Source organism: Colius striatus, chromosome 8, assembly GCF_028858725.1.
Source record: "Colius striatus isolate bColStr4 chromosome 8, bColStr4.1.hap1, whole genome shotgun sequence".
NCBI classification, from domain to species: domain Eukaryota; kingdom Metazoa; phylum Chordata; class Aves; order Coliiformes; family Coliidae; genus Colius; species Colius striatus.
This window is the reverse complement of record NC_084766.1, coordinates 22,691,349-22,713,094: the sequence shown is the minus strand read 5'-3', so window position 1 is coordinate 22,713,094 and position 21,746 is coordinate 22,691,349. Positions and strand designations below refer to the sequence as shown.

The window sequence follows — 21,746 nt, the reverse complement described above, 5'->3', positions numbered from 1 at the left end:
CATCATCTAGTCCAACCCCTCTGCAGAAGCAGGTTCACCTAGATCAGGTCGCATAGGAACGTGTCCAGGCAGGTTTTGAAAACCTCCAGAGAAGGAGACTCCACACCCTCCCTGGGCAGCCTGTGCCAGGGCTCCCTCACCTCAACAGTAAAATAGTTTTTCCTTATGTTTAAGTGGAACCTTTTGTGTTCCAGCTTCATCCCATCACCCCTTGTCCTGTCACTAGATACAACCGAAAAAAAAAGTGATGCCCCAACCTCCAGACATCCATCATTTAGATATCTGTAAATATTAATTGTAAGTACTTGTAACTATTAAATATCCGTGCACTCTCCTCTTATCCAGAATAAACAGCCCCAGTTCCCGCAGCCTTTCCTCATAAGGAAGATGCTCCAGACCCCTGTAATGATACATTTTGGAATTTTGAAGGGGTAGGGGAGGAGAAAGAGAGGTTGCCTTTGTATTCACTGCTGTTAAATATAATTTTCCTTTCTTAATCTATGCTTTATTACTAGGTTCAGTAAGCTACTTCCATCTATGCCCGCTCAGAATACGGAGCACTCCCACATGAACAGCATGACCAGAGAGTCACCTAAGCCAGGTGATAGGTAAGTCAACAGCAGCCTGTATTCAGTAGGAAATGTTAGTAGAGACAAAATTTTCTCCTGTCTGTTGTGTAGCCTTCAGACAATAAGCAATTGTCAGGACACATAAATAGCTAGGGATGTTGGGACAAGGTAAGAATTAGAAGTTTTTATTTGCAAATTCTGCATTCAAGACATTTTGGCAAATGAGTACTGTTTTCATGAATATCCCTAGGGATCTCGTGCAGGGGTGAAACATCTCTGCAAGCCAGTTTAAAATCCTATTACCCATCTCTGTACCTTTGCAAATGAGCTGCTTTTCCAGGGGATGGGGCACAGGATTGTTTGTAAAGATACTGCACACAGTAGGTCCGATATTTATATTGAGAGCCTGTGGAGGAAAAGAGGCAAAGCAAACTTCAGTATGCAGCCTATTTCACACCTGTCTCTCTAGAAGTGTAGGAAGCTGCTTCATAACCACTGTCTCGTCACTAGAGCATAGCTCTACAAAATAGGCCATATGCCCAAGGAAGGGCAGGTGGCATCTACCACACTGTGTCTTACAATGTTTGGTGAGGTCCTATGCATAGTTGCTGGGGACCTGAGATCTAAGCCAGAAGTTCTTCTAGGGTAGTTCCACAATAATGGCACAGCATCACTACAGCCACTGCAGTGGTAGGTTGCTGTAATTAAATCAGTTTACTGCAGACTGCTTCATCTTTAGATCTTTAAACTCTCATCTAAGACAAGCAATTAAATAAGTAAATCCTACTCACCTTATTATGTATATTTTCCAGGAATATTTTGCCTGTTCCCAGAAATCGTCTTCATCTAAAAGCAGTGAGTAATTAATGCGCCCCTATAAAAGAATGTGTTAAACTTAGGCCGTTCTGTGGTTTAGATTTATAAATAGATGGATGTTGTTTATTGTCTGGATTAAATGAAAGAAACAGATGACTCTGTCATCTAATATTGTGATTGTGGCTATTAAACTTTTGGACAAAAGAGGTACATTGGACATCTGTATTGATCCAAGAAAAACTTCAAATGTTTTCAGGGATTTGTGTCTCAGGCCACAAAAGTAATTTCTTGTATTAAAAAACACCGGTTAAACTCCAGGAACCCTACTTTCAGTAGCCCTGGGCAATTTTGCCCAATCTGAAGCACCTTCCTTGAGCCTCATTCATCTCGGATGATGCATGATAAATACTTTCAGAAAATGGAATCCTCCTAAAATGTCAGACTGGGGAGTCTGAGGAACCAGTATCACTAGAAAATGCGGTCCATGAAGGAGTAATTACAAGCTTTGGGTTCCTGAAGCTATGTTTACGTCATTTATTTTCCTGTACTTTTGTCCCAGGTCTGTACCCTCCACTCTGCTGGAACAGAGGTTTTCTGAAGCAAACTACTTAAACTTGTCTAACTGAAGCAAATTGGCAAAAGCAAAGGCACAAAATGTTATTTTTCAGATAGATTGGTTCTATACATCACAGGTCTACTAACAGCTGTGCCAGCACAAGACATGGTGGCTCATGAGAAGGAAACTACAAAGAAACATGTAACTGCATCAGCATCTCTGCCAAAAAGCTATGTGCAGCAAGCTCTGTCCCAGACCAATGTGGAATTGTCCTTAAGAAGTAATTAGTAAATCAATAACTACAAAAAGAAATTAGACTCTTAAAATTAGGAATTTGGGGTCATACCATAGCATTAGATGTTACAGTAACATAATGCAGCTGGTATTGAACCTGAACATTGTATAGTCATACTTTCAATCCTGAAATGTCTAGCTATATCAAGTATTTTGAGGGGGCATGGGAGTTATACACCTCTACATACAACACCAGCAGCATCTTAGTTTCCCTTCTACCTCATCACAGCTTTCATCAAATTAGATGTGTATTCTGTAAGATGATGAACAATTCCTGAGTGGTGCCAAGTCCAGCATTTCTCTTTTATGAAATGACTTAACTTCTCAGCTTCTCTTACCAATATAAGAATAGGGGAAAAAAAAGAAAAAAAACAAAGAAAAAACCCCAACCTTCTGAAGGGAGAATGTTGGACAGAAAAGTATTGCTCTGGCCAGCACTAGCAAGAATACTCCTCCTTCAGAGCAGACATAAGTGTCAGCTGAAACTGCTCCCTTCCTTCTGAGCTCTCTGAGAAGGATGTCATCCCAGCCTTGCAGAGAATCGAGAATGGCTGTAGTTTTCCTGGGGCCACACACTGAGTTAGTTACAGCACCAAGGATGGAGCTCCAAAAGAAAGTCAGCTGTACAACAGGTGTACTCAGTTCTTGGGTACTTGCAGTTATCTGGTTTGGCACAAGAGTCAGCCTAGGAAAGACTTACACAGCATAGTCCAAATTCTGGGGTCTTTGATTGTGTAAGTGGCCAGCTCTTACAGTTTTAAAGAAAAACATAGTAATGAGCTGTGCCTCTACATCCCTGACTATGCACGCTGACAAAGCAAAACAGTAATTGAAACATCTGTTAACTGCTCCCATTTAATTCATTCTCAACACTAAGTAGCACTGATCAGGGTAACAGAACTGTAACCCTTGTTCTTTTCAAACGCCAGGGCTGACTGGGAGAAAAAAATCTCCACATCTTGCTCCCTCAGCTGTTGGCTGATGGATTACACCTCTTCAACCAGAGAATGGATGCATTTGTGACCAAGGTGTTAGTGAAAAAGCCATCAATGTGGTGGCTGATGGTGGACAAATTATTAACTGGTGCCCCTTTGAAAGGTACTTACACTAGATTCCCTAAAAGACAAGAAGTGGGAGACAAAAGAAGCCAAGAAATGAGTTGGATCACTTGATTCTAGCACCATGAAAAGACAATCTACTCAATATCCTCCGTTCAGAGGAAGACATGTTCTTAATGTATTCAAATCTACTGTAAAATTTCTACTTTCCAGTTCAGAAATGAAACATTAACAAGAAGGTCTCACTGCAAAATTCAAGGCAAATTTTCTCACTACAAGCTATCTCATGGTTCAAAATTAGATTGATGTTTGCTCAAATTTTTCTAACAGTGTCATAAAAGTTTATTAAAAGTATTATTGCTATTATATGCATTCTCTTCAAATATTTATTTACACATAACTATTGATTACCAAGACCAGATTATTTATTTAAGCATTTCCCATTTAATAATAATTCCTTTGTTAATTGCTTCTTACTATATCTATTTTTTTCCATTACAGGACCACGAAACAAACAATAATGATGAAAGTAAGTATTCTGTACTGAAAATATGGCTATGTGGGAGGTATTTGTTATCAGTACTTTACTGGTGATCTTAATATAGCATCTAGCAGAGTGTATCAGTGTAAATTTTCCCTATAATAGTCGGCAATAAACAATAAATATTACCAAACTGTTCTCTAGTATAATCAGGGTGGAAATACGTTAAGACAAAAATGAAACCAGTGGATTTGGTATACTTTTATTACATTAACACTGAAACTGAAATGGTAATGAGGAAAATCCACTGTTCAGATACAGCTAATATTGCATATTAAATATGTCATTTTCATCTCCAGATCATAGCTTCAGTAACACACAAGAATCCAGACTTCCCACTGGAGCAGCTCCATCTCCTTTACCAAGGGGCCTGTGAGTAAACATAAAACTGCTTCTTCAATGGAGATGGGGTTAAGAGGTGTATGAGAAGCTAATTCTTATCCTGGCATATGGCAATCAGAATTTCAGACTCATTATTATTGCTGTTCATGAAAGATACACTGACTAGGTAAAGGCAAGCTATTTTTTCCTTCTTTCTGGAGGAATGCTGTTTGTGTGCCAGGGGCATTGCCCTTCTCTGCCTGCTGTTGCTGGGAGATGCTGGCTGGCTTGCTTAATTGAGCCAGAGACTGCACAGACTGTAGCAATAGCATGTGCATGCTTATAAATGCAGAGAGTTGTGTTTTTCATTAAAGCGCTTCTACCCCACCCAAGTTATCTCCTGAAGTACTAGAGAGTGTAGCTTAGTGATGCAAAGAATTCATGAATCTTCTAAACAGCCATGTTTGTTTTTCCTTTTTCCTCTGACTCGCAGAAAGAAAACTTCCAATGCAGTAAATTCATCAGTAAGTTGACTTGTGATTGCATAAACTAATGATAATTTTACCAGGTGTTTTTTAACTGATTGTAAAATTTTTATCATGTGTTTAGGCACAACGTAAATTTATTAAAAGAATAAAGGAGAGAGTTATAAGGGCACCCAAATATTTCCTTTCTTTATATCAACTAAGAACTAGTGAGAAAGCTCAAGTAGACAAATATTTTGATTAAAGACTATATGTGGATTCTGTACTCTAGGGTGTAACAATTAACACAGTTTAAATACAGAATAAACACAATAAACACAGAATTAAATGATAAATGGGAACACAAGCCATTCAAAAGTATTCCCCAAAATACACAGTACTACAGATGGGGAACATGGATTTATTGTAAGAGTGATAGCTCAAAGATGCAGGATTTTACCAGAATTTGTCAGAGGTTTTTCAGTAATAGAAAAATATCACAAAGCTTCTTGTGGGAGAAAGTGGAAAAACTGGGTTCAGAGAAATTTATTGAAAAAGTGTTTTGAAACTGACAGTTTATTGTCATTGTTTCAAAATTAAAAAATAATTGAAAGTAGAAAGTTTGGGAAGTTTTTACTGTGAGCTAAACTGACAGTTTAACATTTAGTGAAAAGGAATGTGTTCAGACATTTTTGAGCAGAGTTTGACAAAGATGGATAAACTTACTGATGGAAGTTTAAAAGGGAAGAAAAAAGCTCATCTCCAGACTTATTTTTGTCCATCTATTCATACCCACAAACTAGGATTCTTTCCAAATCTACTTTGCAAAATCCCAAGCTTCAAGGACATGCGACTAGAGGCTCTTCACAGAATGGGCAAGTCCCTACCTTGTAATCCCTCCAGGCTGCTGTCAATTCTAAATGTTAACTAGTTCACAAAGTATAGGAATATAAACATTTGCTGTACAATGATTTGTCATTTAATATTTTGTTTCCTTCTGTTTAACTGCAGAGACCGTGTTTACCTTCCAGGGAAACCCTAACTGCAAATGAAGGTAAATTATCTCCACTACTATGAAAGTGTTGACATTTATCTGAATTTAGTTTTCTTTTTCTTAAAAATGTGAAACAAACAGCACTACATTCAATTTGTTCTAGGCTCTTGAGAGGGGTTTGGTTTTAGCAGTCTCAAACTGGATCTGGGCAGCCTTAGTTATGCTGAATATCATTGTTCTTGAAAAGCAGAGTCAAACTTTGAGGCTACTGGCAGGGCAGCAAACGACAGAATGAACCAGCAATGTGCCATCCAGTCCTCAAGGCAGAGTCGGGGGAAGAGAGACAAAGCATGAGTGTATGATTCTGAACTTGGGCAGAACCACCTCACACGGAGCCAGCTCCTGGCAGGAGCCAAGAGCCAGTTACTCACATAGGCAGGAAATGACTCTCGCTGCTGTGTAAGGCAGCAGCTCCTCTGGGCAAAAACGCAGCAGCAGCTGCTGTGTAACAGAAGGGTAAGATGCAGCCAGCCTGCCGCACCACCTGCGGCTGAGCTCTTGGAGGCAGCCTGCCCCAGCAGCCTCCTCTGTGGTACTCGGCTCCCAGCTCAGAAGACAAGACTCCCACCGAGCTCCTGGGGCATTCACAGTGCAGCTCTTTGCCAAGAAATTGGTATGCCACTAGCCAACAAAGAAAGCAGCAGGATGGCAAGCTGCCATGTAAGGAAAACCCCCCAAAGTTCTAAGAAGAAAAGAAACCCTCCTTCAGCTACTGGAAGTCCCTTATCTGGGATGATCTATTTCTGAAGAAATCTTGACTCTAAAATTTGTTTTCTCAAACTACAGACAAACCTACGGCAGCAGAACGACGGCGAGGTTCCAGCCAAGAGCTTCCGCTTCCACCCCTTCCAAGCAGTGCCCAAAAGTACAGTCTCTTTTCATCATTTTTTGAATATTTCAATGCACCAGCTCCTACTGCTCGGTCTGAACACAGCTGTGACTTTCAAGGGGGAGCACTGTTTTCTCTGGAGCCTTATGTTCCTTTTCTAAGGTCATGGATCTGCAGGGAGGTTGGACTAGATGGTCTCTGAAAGTCCCTCCAACCCTACCATTCTATGATTCTATGTTTCTTGAAGCCTCACAGTAGCAAAAAATGAAACATGGTTAATTCATCCAAATACTATAACCACCACCCAAAACCATGGGATGATATACTCTCTAATTAGGTGATGGAGATTTAAACCAGATGTTTAAATTCTTAATTGTCAGTACTAGTGAGAAATTATTTTTCAATCACATTTCTCAATGTCCCTTATTTCTTTCTTACAATGACCCTTATTTAAAATAGACAAATGGGTGAGACAGGAGACATTCTACCACTACAGGCTTCAGATACACAATTTTTGTATAGTCAGAACTGGGCAGATCTCTTCAGACCTTTCTGTAATCTCTTGATATTTATTCCAGGCCTCTGTTCCAAAAGTCTTCAGTTCTGACAAGTAAGTACACTTCACATTTTTAATTAAAACATGGCTAACTTGTAATTTCAAATTAATCTCTGAATTGAGATTATTTCAAGATGTCATACGTGTTCATTAGTTTGGAATTAACTTTTGTCTCTGTAATGCATTCAAAGAGGTCAAGTTTCCAGGGGTTTAGCTGAGCTAGAAAAAATGAAGGGTGTATGCCAGGGTTATTGTGTAAATCAATGGAAATGGGGTGCTTCCTTCCCATTTGTGGCTACTGGAAATTTCTGCCAAAGGCAGTTTTAGTCAGTTCCTATCACAATGAAGATTCCATCAATCTTCCTTGACACAGAAGAACCCTAAATATGACATTTCTGGGCTGTTCTGGAATTCTGTTGCCTAGAAGACAGACAGATTGTTATTGCATCCAGCAATTTATTCTTTATCTACAGGGGGTGAAAGAAGAAGGTATTTTTATAATGGCAAACACTAAAGCTCTTTTGTAAGCAATACTTGAGAAAATATACTTTGTTTCAGTTCAGTGTTAAAGCCAAACTAGGTAACATGTATATGAACTCTCTTTGCATAGAAAGGTAAATTAGGTCTGACCTGTTTCTTGTCTCTTGTTAGCTGACGCTTGTCTGGCCTTTCTACAAGCCCTCTTCTGCACATTTCAGTCTGAACATATCTTTCACCCTGTAAATGGGTGAGAGTTGCACATAGAAATCTGCATCTGGTGTAGTTTAAACTTTGTTTAACATAGTCTGTTTTTGTGCCGGGTCCAATAACAACTTAGTCACAGATACAGTTGGTCCCAATCACGAGCGTCCTTCAGCATAACCTGCCATCTCTTCCTTGTCACCATACTTGCCTAGTGCTAACTTTCATCTTCTTCATAGAAATTACCCAGTAATTATGTTTGGTATTCAGTAATCATATGGTACCACCCTGACTTGAACTTTACTTGAAGTAATTGTTACCAGCCCTGTAATTTCATGTGCTAGTTTTTAAAATGTCTGGGATAAAGAGAAGCTGAGCCCACTAGTCCAGTTGTACTGAGCCATTTGAGTTTGCTTCCAGTTTGGTTGTGGAAATTTTCATTTCTGTAGTACTACTACTAATGGTTTAGTACCTAGATTGTCTTTACAATCGATAACTTATTGATTTTAATAACTTAGAGTCTTACTCAAGATGGATCCATTTTTCTTTCTGTTTTACACAGATAAAGAATCTCTTATAACTTCTTTTTATTTCTTTTTGTAAAGTCTAATTCAGCCTGAATTCAGGCCATTTTTACTTTATTCATACAACACTTTTCAACTGTAGCTTTTGCAGCTGGTCAGAAAAAACTGACAGAAAAGAAGTCTTAATATGAGGCAATTATGCATTCATTGAGAGCTGGAACTGCTCCTTACAATGTCTTCCCTATACTTGAAATGCAGTTTCCTGACAGTTGCATCTTCACTATAAAAAGTTCTAAACCTACTTCAGGCAGCTATCTTTGAGCTCTCCAGTCCAACTGAAGTTTTAATTCTGAGTCACTGTATGATCTGCTCTATAACATTCTTATTGCTTTCTATAGCATTAATCTAAATTAGATTTATATTAGTGAAGATTTTATAAAGCAACCTGCAAAGTGTCATGTCTTGGAATAGGTGAGTACCAACAATCCTAGGAACGTTTTTTCCTCCAGTAAGTAAAATAAACAGGAAATAAAACCACCTGCAATAACAGAATAAGTAACACTCCACTTTCTACAATCATTTTCTCACAACAATATTGATCTGTACCAAACTCTAATCACAAGTATATATAGCAGATACCAATACTACCTGTGACCTATATCATTATCTGTAGTTATTTCGCATATTTCTATCATTACTATGCAACACTATTCAACTGTTTCCCTTCCAATTTCTTAAACTCTTTGGCATCTGTATTTCAGCCCTAATAGCCACTTTCTACTATGGTTTGTTGTCATCATTAAGTTTCATTGTCTCTCCTACTGCTTCTGCTTTGCTAGCTGCCTAGACTTCTTGCATACATTTACAAACATTTTGGCTGAACTAAATTAGTGAATAAATATCTCTGAGCAACACTTGTTTTTCTGACTCCCTCACCTATGCAACTACTTCTTACACTGGACTGACTGCTTTTTGCACTGTGTTCCTGCATTTCCTGTGTCTATTGCTACATTGCTTCACTTGGCAGGGGGGAGGGGCAGTTCTTGCATTTTGAAGTCCACCTCTAGCTATTAAAATTAAATTGTTATTGACCAACTTGGTTTTCCTTTTATAAGCAAGGCTCCTCTTTTGAGTAGGCAGGTATCCCAGGCATCTATATAGGGCCCATCCATTTACAGTAGACAGCTTTCCTCACTGATACCAAAGGCCAAGCATTTCCAGATCTTCCAAAGTCCTTATAACTAATCTATTTCTTACAGCATAAAAAACAACCTTTGAAAACTTACACATGGTGTTGTTTCTCTTTTCTAGAAGTGCCAGAAGCTGCAAACCGTTCTCTGGGTACTTCCCCTCACAGCAGCATTGCGTCTATTTCTACTGCAGACCAGGTATAACATTAGCTAAATTCATGTAACAGAAATGTCACCTTTTAAAGTAGTGTTTCTGGCCCTAACCCCCTTTCTAAGTAAAAATCATACGACTTTTGCGGAAGGCATCCATGCCCTCTTTTGCAATGAAGATTTTCTGTAGCACAGATAAACTGAAAGATAGCTTTTGTACAAAAAAAAAATTTAAAAATGCTTAGTACATATTACAGGAGATCTTTTATAAACTGCTAAAAAAAAAGCAACTAGCATTTTACCAAACCTTGGCTCTCTACCAATCCCTTTAAATAAAACCCAAAAAAGCTTCATAGTTTCAATTCTTCCTAAATCCCCAGTTCATAATACTTACACATCATATGAAACAAGTAAATCTGTGATGATGTGCTTAAGTCTAGTCTTTGATATAGATGGCTATAAAGAGTTTTTCATTGTCTACTTTTTTTTTCTAACTTACAGCTTTACATACTGTATCCTGCAAAAAATGTGCACCCAAGCAGATACAATGAAGCTATCTGCAGCTATTAGTATTAGCCTGCACTGATGTGCTAACAAATCTCAGAAATATGAACATTATTTATCGGAGTTTGGAGTGTCAGCAAAGTTTTAAGAGCTGAGAAGAAAGTCACTGCCACTCTTCTCAGAGGACGCTGTGATGCCTCCCTCTCCATGCATCAGTCTCTCCTAAGTCCTGCTCCTTTCTCTTGCTTTAAACAGGCCTCTTCTCATTACAGTTAATGCTGTCAGTTTTATGACCAGTTCTCTTTTTTTGTCTCATTTCAACATTAAGCTTTAAATAATCTAAGCAAACACAAAGTTCTTTTCATTTTGATGCTATTCTTCTTACTCCCATTTTAGATGGGAGACTGCAAAATGCAGGAAGCCACTTTTATTAACCTAGTAGATACAAACAACTTAATAGTTCTGCTGAGAGCATGACAAAGGCTCTGTTATGCAGAGCCAATAACATTCAATGTTCTAACGCCTGACATGACAGATAGTACAACAGTGAAGAACACAAAGGACTTGAAGTTCTAGAAAAACTTTTAACAGTATGTCATACTGGATATTTATTGTAAAAATTGCTTTCAAATAAACAATCCAGCAGACACTAAACAAACAGCTTGTAGCAATTACATTTGCAGCTTTTATGTAACAGTCATGGGCAAAACCAGAGCTTAATCAAACTTCCATTTTGTTTTAAAAAAACCAACCTCAAACTGTTAGTATTATTTTCCCACCAATTATGTACAGTGGTATCATTTCTTGTAGGATGCAGTATAGTACAGGTGCTCACAGACATGATTCATGCCCATAAGATTCATTATTTGTTTGGTTGCCATCCAAACCTTGGCTGCAGCTCTGCTTCCAGATTATAGGCCACAGATAGTCCTAGAAAAAAGGTCTGGGGGCAGTTAACTCCTCATTCTGTTGAGCTCATTCTGTTTACTGGTCTTATTCTCCAATTGCAGACTTGCAATTCCTTTCATCCCATCTTTTTGCAATGAATACTGTGACTGGAGAAATACATGGAAGAACTTTGGAGGTCAAGTTCTGGCTTGAGCCAATCTAAGAATTTAGTGCAATGCCCCCAAAATGGAAACTCTGCTTCCTCCTTACTATCAGTTCCCTGCTGAGACACAGGCAGGCTTCCCTGGTGTTCCTCTGATCTTGTAATGGGTTGAGCCAACTCACTGAACTGGTAGAAAACCAGCCCTGCAGTCAAACACAACACAAGACCAAAAACAAAAAAAAAAGAAACTTTTTTTTTTCTCTAGATTAGTGAATTATCTCACTGCAGGATCAGATTAACAACAAAATGAGCACAAGGGGGAAGCCAAGACACTCCCTTTTTGGAAGCAATAAACCAGCTAGACCAGCTCAGCCATAATTTGCAACTTCACCTTTCATGTGATTTTGTACAGAGGTGACAAAGTTTGTGTGAAAACTAATTTCATTATTAAGCTTATTACTATAAAATTGGATCAAAACCGTTCAAATGATCAGGAAAGTTAATAACCAAAAGTATTCAGCAGGAAATAATCTCAGCTTTACTCTAGCTCCTCTGCTCAAGTGAGTTGGCTTTTGCATCAACCTCCTTGGCAAAAACTCACTTTTTATGACTGCTGGTTTTATAACTTGCTAGTTCATCCTCTAGCTATTAATAAGTCTGATAATGCATAGGTCTCGTGTTGCTTCTAGTCCCTGATCCTTAAGTATCATTTCTTTTCATACTTCTCTGAAGTCCCCTATACCTTTCCTCTAAACTCCACTCCTGTTCTGAAACGTATATGCAAATCTGTACCATCTAACTACCCAGTTTTCTACTTCTTCTCTTACTCAAATTATAGGCTGTTACCTCTCACTCCCAACTGCCATCACTTCCTCGCATATGGTTTGTCTTTAAGCTTTATTTTGCTTTGAGAATTTTTCTCTTCTAAGTCAGAATCCATCTATCTTTAGGGTGCCAATCTTTTGACCTTGTATCTTCAGGTCTGCATCTATGCCCTCATCCAAGAAATCCATTGTTTTACACTGGAAGAACAGGTTAAGTTCACTTACTGTACAGAATGCTGCCAGGCATTTAACAGAATGGAGAGATGGATGATCTCAAGACGTTTGCAGGGGATCACACACAGAAATGAGGCACCCAAGAGACATGTTATAAAATATAAGCTGTTCTTGTGTTCTGTCACAGATAGAATTTGTCTCCTCAGTAAAGATGGTTTTATGCCTTTTAGAGAAGAGCATTTTTTCAAATGTAAGGATATATCCAGACTCAGTCCAACAGGAGAAGCAGAACTGAATCTGTATCTCCTGTCTCAGGTGACGGCACCGGGAGCTGAACTCCTGTATTAGTAAAGACAGTAACTGGTTCTCTGTTTTGCAGGACTCCATCTATTTCTCTTTATTTAATAATATTAAAAAGAGCAAAGATACCAACCTCCATCATATCCAGGTGTTCACAAATAGCATTAAGTATATGGGAAACTTCATTCCTAAAACTGATGCCTACCAAAACTGGACATTTCATTGGCTAACCCATGGCTGAAAAGCATTTAAACTGTTAATGGTCAATTTATTCCTCAACATTTCCTGCACAGTCTCTATAAATTCAACTACAATAGTTTCCTGCTTTAAAAATACCAAACTTGTTTCTAGTTGAACTTGACTATGTAACTCAGGATATCTTCCTCTCTTCTGTCATGTATCAGTCTTATTACACATCCGTTACTGCTGTTTTGACACACTGGATTTTCTTTGTCCTGTCTCTATCCAACAGTAACAAGTGTGCTTCTGGCCAAGGATTTTCTAAATTCTGTGTTTTCTACAGTGTTCTGCATTTGAGTTCTTCACACCTGTCAATCTTAATTAGTAAATCCTCTACAGGCCATATTCTTTATCATCATTACTTTACAGGTGAAACACTGTTTCTCTCTTTCTAGGATGCCGGTGTTCACAGTAAAGCATGGTATGCTGCTACCTGTGACAGGAAAACAGCAGAAGACACATTGTACCGCTCAAACAAGGTAGGTCACTTTTAAATAATTTATGAGGAAAAATCCTTAAAATAAAAAAATATCAAGACAACCAGAAATACTGCAAAAACATTGTAAGAACAGGCCAGAACACTGTGCCATGCCAGCTGCCAAAGATGAAATTATTGTGGTGAAACTATTTAACTGTGGCTCCCATCCCAAGACATTAGTTACCCAAAGTTACATTAGTGCAACTCAAAGACTGGTGTGTCAGAGAGAAAGCTATTACAGACCACAGAGCTGAGGAAAAGATCCATATTTTTTATAACTCCACCACTGTCCAATGGTTCATGTAAAAACAATTACTATTTGGAAACGCTGATGCTGCTATGCATTTTGAAATAGCAGCCCCATGTATTTAGGTATTTGGAGAACTTGAGTTCTCTCAGCTATTTATTCTGTGCACAAAAGCCAGTGTCGCAGAGGGGAACAGAAAATTGCAGAGTTGCATCCTCAGCATCAGGTACTGATTTCCACTCTGCCTAATTCCACAAAGCAGGATAAAAGGACAGAGCACCAGGGCTGTCACCAGCGTAGGCTACTGCTAGTTAGTGAGCACTGGGCTACATTGTCAGTAGCTATAAGTGCTCATCTTTGTCAAGAGTGCTTTTTACAGCTCTGGACAAAGTTACCTCCACCCTTCACTGCTTTCTTGCCTACCTACTGTCACTGATACTAACTTGACTTCCTAACAACCTGTGGACCCCAACAGACTGCTGCCACTGTGAATTTATTTCTTCTTTGGTTGAGAGAGAACAGGCAGCAGCAAAGGTGACTTACATGGCAGCTTTGTAAGCTACTGTTAGTAGGAATACGTGTTACTTTTAATCTTCTGCTCTACAGTTTTTCTAATGGTAGAAAAGGGCTTAATGTTTACACAGATGAAAATATTAAGCTAAACCAAATTAAGTTGTTGGGAAAAAAAAAAGCTGAATATATTTACTACTTTCTCTCTTTAGGATGGATCTTTTCTAATAAGAAGGAGTTCTGGACAGGATTCACGGCAACCATACACACTGGTGGTGTTTTACAACAGGAGAGTATACAACATTCCTATACGGTTTATTGAATCAACAAGACAATATGCACTGGGCAGAGAAAAAAGTGGTGAAGAGGTGAGAAATACTGTGGATTTTTTCAGTTTTCAACAAAGACTGATATAATGCACTATGACCAAAAGGATTTTTTTCATGTACCAAGATAAAAGTGTACCCTATATAACGACTTATCTGTCAAGCTAGAGAAGCCAGTGTAACACCACCTCCTGCAGACTGAGCAATTAAAACAGCTCATGTTTAAAACAATTTTTCAAAACAGTTCTACAAGTATCAGGATCAGAGCTGCAGCTGCTAGATAAATTTTCCAGCTGCTTATAGTCCTCTGCTCACCTCCTACCTAAGACTCCAGTTCAGTTTCTTGGAAAATTGTGACAGAAAAACAACCACAGTCAAAAATCAGAACACCTGCTGTGTAGCAACCTCTCTGGTTCAGTTTGTGCAGGTGGCAATTACAAATGGAAAAAAATGAGCATGAGGTGAGACGGTGAGTGGCCAGAGTATCTTCCATTGTCCAAATTTAATCTGTGACTAGAATCAGGGCTAAGAGCAGAATCAGTTCTCTTGCTGAAAGGCAAGAAACGCAGAGCATCTTATTTGGTAACAGTTATGGCTCCACTCTCTTCAATAGTGGGAGAAGCAAAAAGTCGTCAATATTAGAGCATTAAAAGAAGACAGTACTAATTAACTTTTGTTTTCTCTATCCAGCGCTTTGACAGTGTTGCTGAAATAGTAGAGAATCACCAGCACACCCCCCTGGTTCTAATTGACAGCCAAAACAACACAAAAGACTCGACAAAACTGAAACACATTGTAAGAGTTTCTTAAACTGAACTGGTAAAATGAAGACTTTTAAAGTGATTTCAACATCTCAAAACATCTGGATTGAGTATTAAAAGAAGAAAATACAAAATAATGGAAAATACTCTTTAAGAGCACATAGTGAGTAGTAAGAGATGCAGTTTCTGAAGTTCAACTCAAAGTTATTTTTATCAGAAAAGCACATGTATTTAATACAACAAGCCAAAGCAGGTATACTCATCTGTGACTTCCACCTGCAACAACACAGGTATTCCAAGTCACGTGAAGAGAAACTGCATACCCCAGCCTGGTCCTGACTGCTATTTAAAGATAGGTTCCCTTTAGGAACAACCCCAGTGATCCACTCTTTCCATTTCTTACATGTACCACAGATCACCGTTTTCAGCAATTTCTTCATAAAGTGCACAGCCCCAGGAGTTACAGCAACTTGACCTAATGTACTGTTGTGTACAGCTGAAAATAGGACTGTACTTCATGTGATTACTGTCAATAAAGCTGCCTGAAGGTTTTAGATTAATGGACATGTGTTTGTCCTCTTCCTTGGCTTTACTCTGTTTCATTAATATTTTTGTATTTTCAAATGTGCAAATAAAATTGAAAATTAAAAATCATGTAGAGTCCATAGTGTCTAGAGGCATTGCTTAGCATCCTTCCAGCAGGAAAGCAATTCACTATTGTTTTACTGCATATATTTGTCTGTGTTCTTAAGTTAGATTGTTATGAAAACTATCACTTTTTACAGCTTTAGCATATATATTTGGCCTAATTGCTGTCAAATCTTCTGTCTTCAGCTTGCCTGCTGTTAGTGACCCAAGCACATTGCTTCATTGCCAAAACCAAGTACCCACTCCCATTGTTGCAGAATTACTATTTAAAAGCACAAAAAAAAAAAAAAAAACCTTTCTTTTTTCAAGCGTGTTCTAGCACAGTGGTTTACTTATTGTATTATTGGGAACAAAGTAATTTCCACAAAGGTTAAAGTGGTGAAAATTAAATTGAATGTATGAACTTTATGGAACAGTTGTTAATTAGTTTTTGAGGTGTTTGATTTCACTGGACCTGAAAATTCATCTATCTTTAAAGGCATTTTCCAGAACTGATGTTCTGTGCACACCTGCACTGTTCTCCAGGATTCCCTGCAAGGCATTTAAGGCAAGATTGAGCTAAGACTTGCCAAGTCTCAGGAACTTTAGAGCTACGTTGTAGCTGTATTTTGCAACTCTTTCCATGTTGTTTTGATCAGTGCCTTCTACGAGTAACAGACCTGTCTTCTTAAAAACAACTGCTTGCTAATAATAATAATGTGTTCAGCATATAGCTACTTCCCTTGTTGTGTCTCAGTTTCTTCCCCCTGCAGCACAGGTAATACCCTAGACATCAAGCAAAGGGGCCACGGCCAAGAAACAATATACAGACTTCCCACAAGCCTGCCTCTGATAGACTGTTAACAACATAAATGCTATGTTTAGTATATTGTTCAGTTGGTATTAATTATCATTATACTGCTATGCTTAGTGCTAATGTAATGTTTAGAATGTTAGATTGCCAAGTCAAGGCCTCAAAATTAACAATACTTATTAAGTCTCTGCAAGCTTAACTGACTCCTCCTATATGTCTACTCTACTTAGTTACATGAAACATCACTGTAGGTTACTATTTCAAGCAATACACCCAATAGAAAATGCTTGGTGAAAAAAGCAGGCACTTAATAAGGACTCTACATGAATGCAAAGAAAGCTAAATATTCACTTGTGTACTGCATACTATTTAAACTTTGTTCTTAAAAATATCTGCTTCTTGCTAACCTTTAGATGTTTTTTCCTCACAAAAGTATCTAAGTTCTTCAGACATTGCTTTCTGAGTTAAATGTGCAGTATCACCATCATTCTAGAACATGGGGGGAAAAAAACACATGAAAAAATGACCCTGAAGTGTGCCTATAAACATCCCTATGAGACACAATACAGTATCAAGTTTTCAAAGTAAATAACAACACTCAGCCCTTGCCATACTCAAAGCACTACTGCTCCTGCCCCTCAGCCCTAAGTGCTCAGCACTACACATAACTTTGTGGCTGATCTACAACTAACAAATATACTCTACATAAACATTCAACTACTTTAATCCTCAGGCCCTTCTTTTCTCTTTAGCCATGTTGTACATCATTACAGGGGTACTCTATGAGTTTCAACAACACAGTGATGCAGGGATTTGATAGGCAACACCACCTTCTATTAAATAAACCATCCTGAGATGAAAACATCCTGGGCACAAAGCAGGGCTCCAGGATTGGGTGGGGAGGACCTCAAACCCACCAGTAGGTGAAAGCTCTGCTTTCCATACCCAAGGTAATTTTTTTATATATATATACATCTTTATATATCTTTATCTTTTATATCTTATTTTGAAAGGGTTTGCATCTTTGCAAAACACAAAATTAGCATTTGGGATGGAGTATGCTATGTTAAAACTCTTGACATGTTGATGCAGCAGCCAATACAGAATCAAGGAAATGGTAACTTGTTGCAATCCCCCACTTGAAACTTTCTTTTCCAATGCAGCCAGTGCCACTAGGTAACCTGTCAGGTATTTCCACGAAGTAGCAGCTATGTAAAGTCTGACCTGTTACAGCAACACACCTCTCCCCCCCATATTTCTTTGATATAGTTAGCTAATTTCTTCCATATAATTTTCATTCCCTGAAAAGGAAGGCTTAAAACTACAACTAAAAAATTGGCTTTAAAATGAAGGGGTTTTTTGGTTTTTTTTTGTCTGAGAACCTGGGGCAAAGTATCATAGAAAGTACCGTTCAAAGGAGCAGAAGTACTGACTGCCTACCTGATACAGAAAGTACAATGAGTACTGCACATAATTCATGACAATGTTGTTCCATTAAAGGAATAAGAATTTGCACTCTCAAAAATTCCAAGTGTTCAGACACGCAAGTTTATTTGCAGCAGAGTGGCCGATTGAGGTAATCCAGGGGTTCCTAGAGCAGAGGGAGTGGAGAAGCAAGGATAGCCAACAGGAGTGGGTAGCTCTCACACAGGGGATAGTCTTGCAGAGAGATGGAGCCCCAGCAATCGCAGGGGATTTAAACGCTCCCCAGGGAGCGTGAGTAACCAGGAGCACAGCAAACAGGGCCAGTAAACAGGGCTTGGTGCAGCAGTTTGCACAGGCAGGGCAAGAAAGGAGAACGGGCGGGGAATGATCCCACAGCCCACACAGAGAGGAAAAAGTTAGAGAAGTGCTCCTGCTACAAGCTAGCAAGATGGTGGGCACTCACCTGAGGACTAAAGCTAAGGCTCAGGTGGACAAGGTCCTGGTGAAGGTCAATGCATCCACCCAGACAGAGCTGGTCAGCAAGGATGCTTCAGTCCAGGTGAAGGGCAAGGGGGTGTCTAGGATGTTTAGGGACCTATGCTGCTAAGTATGTGTTATAGGTGCCCTCAAGTTCAAGAGCTGCAGCATCAGGTGAAAGAGCTGCAGGCAACTGTTAGTGGACTGTGTAGTATTAGAGGGGCAGAGGTGGAGATAGACAGAGGCTGGGATTCATCTCTCTCATAAAGGCACTGCAATATTTGGGAATAGGCTAGCAAACTTGATCCAGGGGCCTTTAAACTAAAGGACTTGGAAGGTGGAAGGAGAAGCAATAGAACAGACTGTCCTGTCTAGCTAGGAAACAGGGCAGAGCAGGGAATACCATGATAAGTGCACTTCATCTGCATGCTGTGCTGATGCAGAAGGCTGACCAACCTGAGGGAGAGCCAAACCAGGGAGGAACCTCCTGCATCCATCCAGGGAAACCTGTGTTTGAGTAAGCCCCTGCATTGCCTCTACACCAATGCACACAGCCCGGGGAATAAGCAGGAGGAACTGGAGATGTGGGTGTGGATGTGGGGCTACAACCTCATTGCAGTCACAGAGACATGGTGGGATAGCTGCCATGACTGGAGCACAGCCATGCAGGGTTATGTATTGTTTAGGAAAGACAGACTGACAAGGCATGGAGGTGGAGTTGCTCTCTATGTGAGGGAGCAATTAATGTGTACTGAACTGTGCCTGGGTGGGGATGAGGGGCAGGTTGAGTGCTTATGGGTAAAAATTAATGGGCAGGGCAAGGCAGGGGATATTGTTGTAGGAGTTTGCTACAGGCCACCTGATCAGGGGGAAGAAGTGGATGAGGCCTTCGATGAACAACTGAGAGCTGCCTCATGATCACAATCCCTGGAAGCTGAACACAAAAAGTTCCATTTAAACATAAGAAAAAACTGTTTCACTGTGAGGGTGAGGGAGCCCTGCCACAGGCTGCCCAGAGGGGTTGTGGAGTCTCCTTCCTTGGAGGTCTTCAAGACTTGCCTGGACATGTTCCTTTGTGACCTGATCTAGGTGACCCTGCTTCAGCAGGGGGGCTGGGCTAGATGATCTCTAATGGTCTCTTCCAACCCCTACCGTTCTATGATTCTATGAAGGGATACTTCATAGACAAGTGAAGCTGTTGCCTAAGTATTGCATCTCTGAGTTTGTCTTAATCATTACAAAACTACATTTCTCCTTCCATCTAAACCACCAGCAGTGGGCAGACATTCTTATAAAAAAAAAAGTCTCACATGACAACAGTCCTGGAACAAATATTGAACACAAGTTTTTGGTTAAAACTGGAATTATCGAGGAAGAAAAACCATGACTTACTGACGAATACACATCTTGCAAACAATACACAATGGGCTAGATTTTAGGCCTCTTTAAGGTCCCTTTATACAAACACACAAATACTATACAAACACCTGCTGACCCCGCACTTGCACTTATGTCTGTGTATTCCAAAGGACTATAACCAAGTTTTCTTATCTTGCTTTATGTGCAGTGTTATAAGCTATCTTAAAATGTCATGGATGCAAGGTCAAACACTCAAAATCAAGACACTCTTCAAATCAGGTTACCTGTGCTGCCTTAATTTGTCACGTCAGATATATCCATTACAATATAAGCACTACATTTATGATCATTGACTGTTTTTCCATATGGATTTATATAGTTTGCTCAGTTCACATGACACTTGGGGGATAAATTCCAGCTGCATAATGAACGTTTGGTTTGTAAGATATTTGTAAGATGCCTTTCCCATTTACTGAAGATGTTGAAAAATGTGCAAACATTGCGGGTGTCAAATAGTACAAAAAGTAGTCCTGTATTGTTAAAGCAGTTGAATGTTTCATTGAAGAACTGTATATGGTCCCTACACCTTCCACTGCACCATCCACTGTGATGCTGCTCAGATTGCTTAAGCTAAACGTTCTTCTAATGGTCATTAATTGTGAACTTAGGTTTCACTGAAGTCTCACTTAAGATTCTTTGAAATCTGATCTACAGAAGTGCCAAACTCTTAACACCTCAAACAAAGCATTATGGAAAAGCTCATAAGACAAAAAGAAGCATCTATTCAGAACAATACTTGAGAAATATGCATTAGATAACACAAGGACATAATTAAGGGTGGGGAAACAAAATATTAAATCACTGCTCAAGAGGGAGCAACAAATCTCTGCACTGAGATGGATGTCCATGGATCAAGTGACACACGGCTTTATACAATTAAGATTGTATAAAGCAACCTTATTTCAACATTTCCAAGCTTTACAATGTTTTTTCATAGTATTGTTCAAAGTTACCCAATTCACAGGACCAAGCTGGAGGGGGAAAAAAAATCCTTGACAGTTGTCTCTCATAATTCATCAATACAGAGAAAACCTAACTCAACAGCAGTACTTCCACCCCAAAACTGTTAACAAAAATCGATCATCCTTCATGAAGATGCACCAAGTAGGTTTTAGCAACAAACTTCAGACCCTTCTGGCAAAGGCAGCAATGGCAATGTCCAGAATTCAGGGGTTCAGTTTCAGGGTTTATAACAGAGCAAGATTAGGCAGCTAATAGAGCCTTCCAGTCAAAAAAGCTACATTTTTGTCCTTTCCTAATGCTGTTTCTTTCCAATACACTTCCTCATCACTACACTAGTCATCTTCAAAGTTCCTATCCAAAGTAATGTCAGATCTCAGTTCCATTCTACAGAATTAAATGATCTTATTTTGATACAGAACACACATCGACCATGTATTAATTCTCCCAAACTATGCTGTCTTTACTGTCTAGGTACTTCAGTTGACTTCCATAACTCACTAGCTACAAGGTTAGTGTGCCTCCTCCTGACAACAAACACATCAAGAAAAACAAACCATACCTAGCTACTGATTTTTTTTTCAATCATTTTCATTACAACACTTTTTACAACATAAATCCAGTTCTGTTACTGGTGACATCCCTGTGACATCTGTGAAGACTTCCAATTGTTTTATTGGTAGCACATCAGTCTTCACTTTCACCTTATGGAAAAAGTCACAATTACCCCTAGGCTTGATACAACCTAAAAACTCACAGATTTAAATGCTCCAGTCCTCTCCAAGTCCAGTATTCAATTTTGACTGTTTTTCTATCAGTCCTTTGGAGAACCGACTTACACAACTAAGATGGGATCTTTCAGTATGTGGGCAAGAGGTACCATATGGGAAGGGCACTCCCACTGAAGACTGGATCTAGCCTCTAGGTACATTAAGAATCGGGAGGACAAAGCCGCTAAATATAATTACTGTGGACAGTAAGGACCTTCATTTGTATACTCTCAGTC

General features: G+C 39.2%; 1 protein-coding gene across 5 annotated transcripts in view; it reads left to right on the top strand.

Moving 5' to 3' along the window:
* Positions 1–15,874, top strand: part of BLNK (B cell linker) — a 101,046-nt gene extending 85,172 nt beyond the window's left edge. For 2 of the 5 annotated variants that reach the window (XM_062001361.1, XM_062001357.1), the window contains 12 exons: positions 516–608; positions 1,382–1,424; positions 3,795–3,822; positions 4,134–4,206; positions 4,649–4,679; positions 5,631–5,673; positions 6,460–6,538; positions 7,081–7,112; positions 9,575–9,651; positions 13,092–13,175; positions 14,144–14,299; positions 14,948–15,874. In XM_062001361.1, the coding sequence (XP_061857345.1) occupies positions 516–608; positions 1,382–1,424; positions 3,795–3,822; positions 4,134–4,206; positions 4,649–4,679; positions 5,631–5,673; positions 6,460–6,538; positions 7,081–7,112; positions 9,575–9,651; positions 13,092–13,175; positions 14,144–14,299; positions 14,948–15,067 (859 nt within the window). In that variant the 3' untranslated portion in view covers positions 15,068–15,874. The remainder of the gene's footprint in view (positions 1–515; positions 609–1,381; positions 1,425–3,794; positions 3,823–4,133; positions 4,207–4,648; positions 4,680–5,630; positions 5,674–6,459; positions 6,539–7,080; positions 7,113–9,574; positions 9,652–13,091; positions 13,176–14,143; positions 14,300–14,947) is intronic. The other 3 variants (XM_062001358.1, XM_010209295.2, XM_062001360.1) reach the window with 2 other exon arrangements.
* The last annotated feature ends 5,872 nt before the right edge of the window (positions 15,875–21,746 follow it).